Genomic DNA, 9,403 nt, shown 5'->3' on the forward strand with positions numbered 1-9,403 from the left:
TTTTTAGCGTTTTCATAATTTATTTCTTGCCAGTTCTGAGCCCCACAAATCTTACCTAATGAAATGTAACAGAAATTGTGTGCTGTTCAATATGTGACTGACAAAGACATAAAATCCTATCAAACACAAAATGTGCTGAAATATTTATTTTATGTGTTGCTATTAAGAGCCAATCCTTGGGATGCCAATCATTCTCTTGCACTTATTCCATCTTAATCCAAATTTTGAGTAAACCTCCAGCTGTCTACTCAGCTTGAAGAGAGTCCTACTCTAGTTATTTTTCCAAATAGTTTGCTCATCTAAAGGTTGATGATGATTATGGTTGTAATCTAATTATCCACACCAAGGAGATGAATTAAAGGGGCTTTTTTCATTTGACAGCAAAAGTCAATTTACTTGTCATTTGTAGTATTACTCAGCCTTTTGTGGCCATTTCATGAGGCCTGGATCACTGTCATACTGTAGCATACTGGAACACTTCAATGAAACAGCTGAACATTATACTGAACATTCATACAGAACAAACATGCACATAAAGTCTATACAAAGTTTATTAAGAAAAGAATCATTGGTTTGTATTCTTGTTCATCATTGCTTCCACTTCCTTTTTTCCTAACAATCACTCAGGTAAACATCCCCTTTTTGAAACATGACACAGATTCCTTCATGCAAAATGGCTTCATCAACAATGAATGATGCAATGAAAAGGCAGGATTTCCAAACAGCTGAACCAGTACATACAAACAGTAAACATACACACTACTTCTTCTCTGTCACACAGACATTACTCAACAACACATGACATGGACGCGTCTCACAGGAGTGCCCACTCAGTGGAACTGAAGCCTTCTCTCTGCCACAAACTGTCGCTCTTCCTCTTCAGAGAGCTGGTTTCCTTTCACACTGCAACAACATGATCACACTTCATCAGACATTCGCACTAACACATTCATGGGCTCAGAGGAGAGTACAGCCTGTGAAGCATTTTTCATCTCCACGATTATTACAAATACTACATACTGTTTCATTAATAAAGAAGTGAAAAGATTTGGCACTTGAGCTTCATACTAATCAATTCAAACCAACACTGTCTTTTGTGATCCATTCACATAATTCAGCTTATGTTTTTGTGTCAGTGCCACTCTTGGCTGCCGTAACTGAACCCATTTAAACACCTGACACCACCTAACCAGATGAATTTTGGCGTACACCGAATAAAAAATGAGCTGGAATAAAAGTCAGATCATTGATCTCTGTAGAGGGCGACATCACCTGGTACCAAAGACTGGCCAGTAGAGCAGTGAAGAGGGGGAGGCTTGTTCTGGAAGTCTTTTTCCCATGTTCTAATTTCCTTTTTCTTTTTTGTAAATAACATCCTCAATGTTTCTTAAAGTCCCTTCCATTCAAATTTTTTTTTTTTGTTTTTGTTCCTAAAGTTGAATGTCTGATCTTCCCTGTGCAGAAGGTTGTGTTCAGTTTCATCTGTAAAGTGGAAACTTTCTCTGCTCATTGAAATCCAGTTTTAAAGAGGAGGGCCTATGAGCAGGCTTTGTGACATCACAACTAGTCTGGCAGCCAATCCGTGTCCAATATTCAACTTACGGTGTGTGATGTGGAAACTTAAAGCACAAACACTGAGAATGGACTTTACAGTGAAATGGTAGACATCCAGCAATAAAACGTGTGAAATGAAAATCTTTTGCATGTAAGGTTTAATGTGGTGATTCTACTTTTTCTTTTCCTTTTTTTTTTTTTTTTTGCAAAAAACCATGTCAGACACACATTAGGCAATTTTTATGTATGCCTTAATAAATGTGTGGAGGCGATCTTTAACATAGCTGGTTACACTGGTGGCACCAATTCCAATGATTTCAACTTTGTTATCTCTATGTTTCTAGTCTTTACCATTCACGCAAGGTTGGCAATGCCAGTCACAGAATCTCAAGTTTGATTCAGGATGTTTCTTACTGAAATGCACCTTGGAAGTCGTAACCATGTCCACAGGTTTCTACCTTCCATTTTTCTACCACAGTTGTTCGTCTTTTGTTTTACTGATGTTTAAACCAGGAGAGTTTGGCCCTTCCATGCCGTACAAGTGCTCCAGCTGTGAGGCACAGTAAATGAAGGGGATGTTTGCTAATGGATCAAGGGCTCTAAAAATAAGTCCTACCACTCCCACGTGACTCCACAGGAGAGGTGAATACATGTTGAATACATGTTGTTCACACAATTGTATTTTTATGGAAGGAATTTATTCTCAAAATCATTGATACTATAAAAGAGTATGCTTGTGGTTAATAAGTGTATTGAAATTGCAATCTGAGGGATAATATAAATCAATACATCACTATCAATGTATCAATATCAATCAAATCCAAATAATACATAAATTGAGTCTATAAACACCTATACTCTGTTCCAGTTAACAATGAGACCCACAATAAAATGCTGCTTCAACAATCAATATACTGTACATTACATTAAGAAAGTAAATATGCAATTTCACAGGCAGAAAAAGTTTCCTTCCTCACCATATCTCTTTCAATGCTGTGTTGTGAGTGAGGGCCTCCGCGAGGCATTTGATCCCTTCCACAGTGAACCGGTTGCTAATTAACCTGCGGACAAAAACAAAGTAGGTTAGTGTCTGAGCAGGATATTCAACAGGTGACATCATGTGATGGAGACATCATGTCAGTAAATGCATTGTGCTTTCCTTACCAGAGGTGAGTTAAACCTGTGTTCGCTTTAACCAACTCAGCCAAGTGTGGAGATGCATCATCAGTCAACTCATTCTGCACTAACCTACAACAGCAGAGATGTGTACTTGTAAACAGAGCAGTACTCTTAGAACAGTAAAATCACTGAGCTCAAAGTAAGTGACCTGCCCACCAGAATATTCTGAGGACGCTGTTCTCTTTCAGTGCTTCAGCCAGGCACTTTCCACCTTTCGATGTGATGCCATTGGCTGAGAGACTAGAACACAGAAATACAGAGATGACTATTTAATGAGCGAGTGAGCTTAAATCAGTAGTTTTTTATTGTCTTAGTGGGTAGCTGCCCTCTCACCTGAGGTTGGTAAGCCTTGGGTGGCGCCTCAAAACTTCTGCAAATGCTTCTGCTCCCTCATCACTGATACTGTTTCCCCACATTCTGCAAGAAATACACCACACAGCAGCATCAGGAAGTGTCCAAACACAAAGTGCCTGCCTTACTCAGGCCAGCAGTGTCCTCAAAGAGAAAATGAATTGTTTTCATGCTTTAATTTCGCACGCACGCACACACGCATGCACGCACACACACACACACACACACACACACACACACACACACACACACACACACACACACACACACACACACACACACACACACACACACACACACACACACACACACACACACACACACACACACACGTATTTCTCTCCTTGTCAGGACACTCATTGACATGATGCATTCCCCAGTCGCTGGTTAATCTAACCTTAACCATCACAACTAACTACTCTGGCTGCTTTCATGAGTACAGCAGGATAACAGCAGTTTCTCAGCAGTCAAGTCTTACCCCACATCGAATATGGAAGTGCTCTTCTGAATTGCACGGGCCAAGTACTTCCCCCCAACAGCAGTGATCTTGTTTTTACCAATCCTGAGGACAAAAGAATGTCAGCATCATTTTAACAGACACAAGACTGACATATGCATTTTACAGTTATTACAACTATCATAATATTCAAATTTTAGATTTGTACAATTTCTAAACATACTTGAGGATCCTCAGCTTTGGACATTCCTCGATTATCTGAGCAACTAGTTTGGCTCCAACATCAGTGATGCCATTGTTGTACAGCCTGAGGACAGGAATATAAATTATGGTTAGGTGTTGCATCCCAGTACACTTTTCAGTATACTGGAATAACCAATATGTGTACTCACCCCAAAATCTCCACAACTTTGTGCTTACACAGCTCCTCTGCAAGAACCTCAATGCTGCTGTCAGACAGGCGATTGACACTTAATCTGAAGATGAGCAGTTTGATTAGATGAGTTGTGTAAATGAGAAAATCAGCCTGATATCCCTAAATAGATATCAGAAGTTAATTAAAACCATGTTTAGATTTGTTACCTCACTACTGTCATCTTGCAAAAGGAGGGCTTCAGCTGCTTCACCCCATAGTCACTGATGTTGTTGTTGTCCATGTCAAGCCCTAAGAGCTTCTGACGGTGCTGCAGCACAAAGTTCAGGGCAGTGCAGTCACCTGAGAACACGTTACAGTAACCCAGCTTGATGAAGCTAGCCGTGATGCCTTTTGCTGTCACCTTAGCAATGTCTTTGCTCCCTGTCTCAAAGATGCACCTCAGCATCCACAGGAAGTTGGGTAAAACATGGACTTTGTTGCCATCATCACTTTGGTGGTGAGGCAAGCCGTGGAGGTGGGACTTCACACTGGTGGAAAGGTAGGATTTTAGCAAGGCCCGTTTTTTCTTTAATAACGTGGGAGATACCAGATGCTCCATCAGGTTAATGTGAACCTTGGACAGCAGTCCACACAAGAACAGATTAGTGTACTGAAGGTGTTCATTGGTTGCATATGGATTCTTTTCACTTGGCTTTGAAGAGCCACTCTTACAGAAGACACAAGGCAGACAGGATGGTTCTCTTTTCCTGCTGCACTCTGTGAAGAACTTGAGGATGGAGCTGGCAGCAGCCTGCTCATCCAACACAAGAGCAAACGCTGCCAAGAAAGACTGGAGGGTGATATGGAGGAATTCAAATGTGGAAGGGCTTCCACTGGCATCATACCCAGTGATGGGTCTAAGAAAGCCCAGGAGCAGATCCTCCTCTGTCAGGCCACACAAAGTGGTCTCCTCCTGGCTGAAAATGAAGCTCCCTCTCTCCATACCCTGAAGAGCTAGCTTGGCAAATGCTGCAAGAGGCCTGAGCCCCCCTCTGAATGTCTCTGAAGCACACCGAGTGCTTTTCTTCAGCAGGGCAGGTGCAGGTGAGGATGAGTGGCTGAGGAACACCTCAGACAGGAGGAGAAAGATGTCGGTGAGTGTGACGCAGGTTTCAGGCAGATGAAAACTATCATGCATGGTGTGCAGGTGCTTAAAGCTCTTGAATACAATCCAGCAGAACAACGGTGTGGAGCATAGGCCGCAGAGGTGGGGGCTAGCGTCCAGCTGAACTGACACCAGCTCTCTGTGCTCCTGCTCCTTAAAGTGCAGATCTATATAGGTCTTCATATGAGCAGGGGAGAACCCCCGCAGAGCCACCTTCTTTCTGATCACCCTACTCTGGATCTCGATCCCTGTCCGGGCAGTCAACACCTTCTGGGAGCCCTTGAGTAGTTTCCCACAGAGCAAGCTGATGAGTAGCTGGAGGGGGTGTGCCTTGTCTTCTGGTGACACCACTTCAGGGACATTCATCAGGTCTACATCCTCCTGAATCTCATCATAGCCATCAAATGTAAAAACAACCTTCTCAGGGAAGCGTAGGATATAATCAAACACCTCATTATCTGGATCGTGATCTGGGTAGCAGTTATATTTGAACAAAAGGTCTCTGAGGGAGATCTGCTCTGTGTCCTTGAAGATGCTGAACATCCTACAGCGGAACTTAAAGAAGAAGATGGCGTCCGTCTGCAGCTCTTTCTTGGACCAGAGGTTCTGGAGCTTCTGCAGGAGGATGGATTTACCAACACCAGCATCCCCCATCACATAGATGGTTTCACCTTGGGGATTGAAGACTGCATGGTCCCCCAAGAGCTGGTCCAGACTCTCAAGGAAGCCCAGACTCTCATTGCAGTCATTTAACAGTTCCATCAGTGTGTCAGTGTATAGCTCCTCCAGGCGGGTCTCCTCTCTCTGGCCGTACGACATGATGAAGGAGGTGTCCCGGCTCATCTCATACCTCAACTTCTCACAATACCTGCTGACTTAGAGGAGGTCGACAGTGGATTAGTGCGACACAGAGTACAAGCTTTTAGTGGTGTTATTAGAACCACAGTTAGGTTCAGTGAGTCATAACTCTATATTTAGGACCAGACAATTTAATCTAATCCAATCCAATCCAATCCAAAAATGGATATAGTTTAGCTTTGCTGCAAACAAAGTGTCGCTCAGGATGAAAAAGTTAAATGATATTACTAAATTTTAAAAAACTTGATTCAAGTATCACATTGATTTTGCTTGCCCCGTGTTCCCCCAGAAATGATGCAATGAGTGCAAATTTCCTATTTGTGTATTGTTTCACACTTGCATTGTTGCACACCTTGCCCTGAGTATCATCTGGCTAATTGATACTATGTGTCAGATGGAATACTGCAGTTTTAACTCTACTACATTTATCAGACAGCTGTTAAAAAATAGATACACTTAAATAGATTTAACTACCCAAAAGTATATTAAATATTCAAGTTACAGTCACCTCCACCACTTTCAGCATTACATGTTGGTGCACCAGTAATCTTAATCCAACAGTATAATATATAATTTGCATAACTTTTCATTTTAATATTTAGATTAATTAAACTGCTTCTGTACACAAAAGTTACAGCACCCAAATTAAACATCAAAACCCTCATGACGAAGGAGGGATTCAGTGGTGGGCAGCTGTTCCACTGTATTCCATTTCTCTAGGTTTACCTAATAAACTGTATAACTAAGTGTACTTCCAAGTAGTTTGTAATCTCTAACAATTCTAGCACTTTGTTCATCCAAAACATTGTCATTTGCAAGTAGCTGTGACTGATGGTCACTCAGCTAATGACAGTCTAACAGAGCAAAACTAAGACTGCTTTAACTCTTCGTACCAGGCTCACATCTGCACATCAGACAAATAGTGACAAAAAACATGTGACTTCTAGGAAGCATGAAGAGGAACATTTTGGTGGCACAGAGCAGCGTCAGTGATTGCAATACTTACTGGGATCTGTGTTAACCACTTTCATCACCGCTACATCATTGCTTGGGTTGTAGTTGATCTCTTTCAGCCATGGCTGGAGGTCTATGTATGCATCACATACTTTATATATGATGTAAATAAAGTATTCACAGGCCTCCTCCCCTTTGCATTGGACTAACTCCAAGATTTTGCGCACCTAGAAAAAAAATCACAGGAAAGTATGCGTTGGGTCGAATCTCACAACTTAACTTAACGAGCAGATATTTTACAGTAAGACAAAACAATGTATAACATTTTCTGGTTTTCCTACCTGATCAGTCTTGGTGACAGTCCGCTGGACGATCTCAACATCTTCTTCACAGAGGAAGCCACAGGCCAACAGGTTGTCCAGGATGCACTGAATACTCCTCAACCTGGACACCAGCAGCTCTCTGTGGTGGGTGAGGATGTTAAGGCAGGACACCCTGGCTTCATCCATGTGACCCATATTTACCGCAGAACTCTCACCTCTGTGGGACAGCAGATGGCAGGGCAGGTACAGTGTACTGTGAGCTGCTTAACAAGACCTGATGCATTCTAGCCACAACAATTCACCACACCTCACAACAACATCCAGTGATGATACTCGTGTTTTGACGAGGTGGTGCATTAATATGTGTGAATCCTCATCAGGCAAACAGACTACATGACCTAGTCTGATGCAAGAATGGACACGCCTGTCAACACACACTGACAGACAGCATCACAGCTGCCCAGTGGTTGTTTACTGGCTTTGACAAGTTTATGTTGCAATTATCCTCAGCTGGGTAAGTCGTAAAGTAATAACCAATATTTGAACATAATCCTCCCTCTTTTGTACCACCGCTGTTTCCTTTATGTGTGAATGGTTGCTTTGTCCAGAGGACACGCCTCAGTGAAGAAGGACGGAGTAGTTTCATTCTGAATGAGACAGCAGCTCCTTGTGGCATTACTTGTTTCCATCAGCTGTCACTGTTCATAATGATAAATAATAAGAAATTCCCTCTCTACGAACGCAGCTCTGGAGACTTTGAGGGAATTTCAGGAGAACTCCAACTACTGAAGAAATAGCAGCTTCATCAGCTGTGTTTGTAACCTGTCACAGTTAAAAGCTGACTGACTTGAACTCCAACAAACAAAGACTTCAGAATGACGAATGAATCCTACCATTGCGTTGGCTCCACACCGCAGCGCTGTAAACAGAGAACATTCAGGTAAAGACGGAGTGTTACAGGAACTGACTACTGCTCAGTGTCACGTTATGCTGCTCTCTGTGCATTATGGCGACTGGCTGACAGTTGTAGCTAAAGTTTTTTGCTTGTAGGAAGTGAAAGTGCTAAGTGACGATGCGTCATTTCTCTCAGCCGTTGCCCATCCTGCGCGCGCTGCGTTCATGTACCCACCGAAATGTGGGAATTTAAAAAACACCAGGATCCATGAGGTGTTTTCCTTTTCTTTTTTTCTTTGTCTTTCTCCCCCACAGTGTTATTGCCAATTCAAAGGCTGCATGTTTTGGAGTTTCTTTTGCTCTCCTTTCCTCACTGTGCCACTGCAATGTCATTTTATTTTTGCTTTAGAAAAACTTGCAGTATCAACTAGGGTGGATCATGACTGCATTTGACCTAATCTTGTGTCCCTGATGCTGACCATGAAAAAATGCCCCAAGACACTTAAAAGAGAGAGATTTATGGTTTCAGTGTATGGTATCCTCTCATGGTGCATATTCCTTAATAAAGTAATCAAGTGACCTCACAGTGACAGACAGAAAACCTGGGGCGAGTCAGCATCAATCCAGCATGGCCTCTACTTGCTTTAACACCACTGATGATTGTGTTTATTATGGAATATAACATGTGGTCCTGATATTCATCAAGTGACAAGTTTGTTGGAAAGTAGTTGCAACAACCATATTAATTTCCATGACAGTTGAGCTAATTCTGTCTTCTGACTGAGGCTTTGAGACGTGGCTGAAAGCTCTTGAAAATTTCCACTAAGTAGACCTTTATGTGTGCCACAAATTTGTGGTGAAAACCCTTAATTATGGGGTTTTAAAGATGGTGGAAAGTTGTCTTAAAAGCATCATGGACTGCATGGTGACAGACTCAGAATCATTAAGCTATAAAACACAGTGACTATTGTTAGTTATAAGGTCAATGCAAGATCAGAATCATAATGATATGTGTAAAATAATGCTGGATGTGCTTTAGAAATGCTATAATAAATAGAAAACTACTTTTTTCACATATCCATACCCACTGATCTGCAATGAAGTACATGCAGCCTCTCTGCGCCTTTCATTGAAATGCACAGGCAGATCTAGAAATGAAAAAGTCACTAACAGGTGAAGAAACAACAACATGTTGGCTCACGTGTTGAAATATCCGTGATCAAAATCTAACCTCACTGTGGTCTAATGAGACGGCTACAAATGACTTACTGTGAGGAATATAAGAAAATACTTCACCTGGCCTAAGTTATTAT

General features: G+C 41.9%; 1 protein-coding gene across 2 annotated transcripts; it reads right to left on the reverse strand.

Moving 5' to 3' along the window:
* Positions 1-534: 534 nt before the first annotated feature.
* nod1 (nucleotide-binding oligomerization domain containing 1) lies at positions 535-8,228 on the reverse strand. Of its 2 annotated transcripts, XM_070966267.1 has the most exons (12): positions 8,090-8,228; positions 7,215-7,413; positions 6,926-7,100; positions 4,124-5,936; positions 3,934-4,017; positions 3,765-3,848; positions 3,563-3,646; positions 3,067-3,150; positions 2,890-2,973; positions 2,719-2,802; positions 2,532-2,615; positions 535-903 (listed from the first exon to the last, which is right to left on the reverse strand). In XM_070966267.1, exons 2-12 carry the CDS (start codon positions 7,389-7,391, stop codon positions 831-833), a joined length of 2,826 nt encoding a protein of 941 aa, XP_070822368.1. In that variant the 5' UTR covers positions 7,392-7,413; positions 8,090-8,228; the 3' UTR covers positions 535-830. The 2 variants fall into 2 exon arrangements, with proteins under 2 accessions (XP_070822368.1, XP_070822370.1); XM_070966269.1 differs by lacking the exon at positions 3,563-3,646 and having other exon boundaries at positions 536-903; positions 8,090-8,196.
* Between the last annotated feature and the right edge of the window lie 1,175 nt (positions 8,229-9,403).

This window comes from Chaetodon trifascialis, chromosome 7 (genome assembly GCF_039877785.1).
Source record: "Chaetodon trifascialis isolate fChaTrf1 chromosome 7, fChaTrf1.hap1, whole genome shotgun sequence".
Classification (NCBI taxonomy): Eukaryota; Metazoa; Chordata; class Actinopteri; order Chaetodontiformes; family Chaetodontidae; genus Chaetodon; species Chaetodon trifascialis.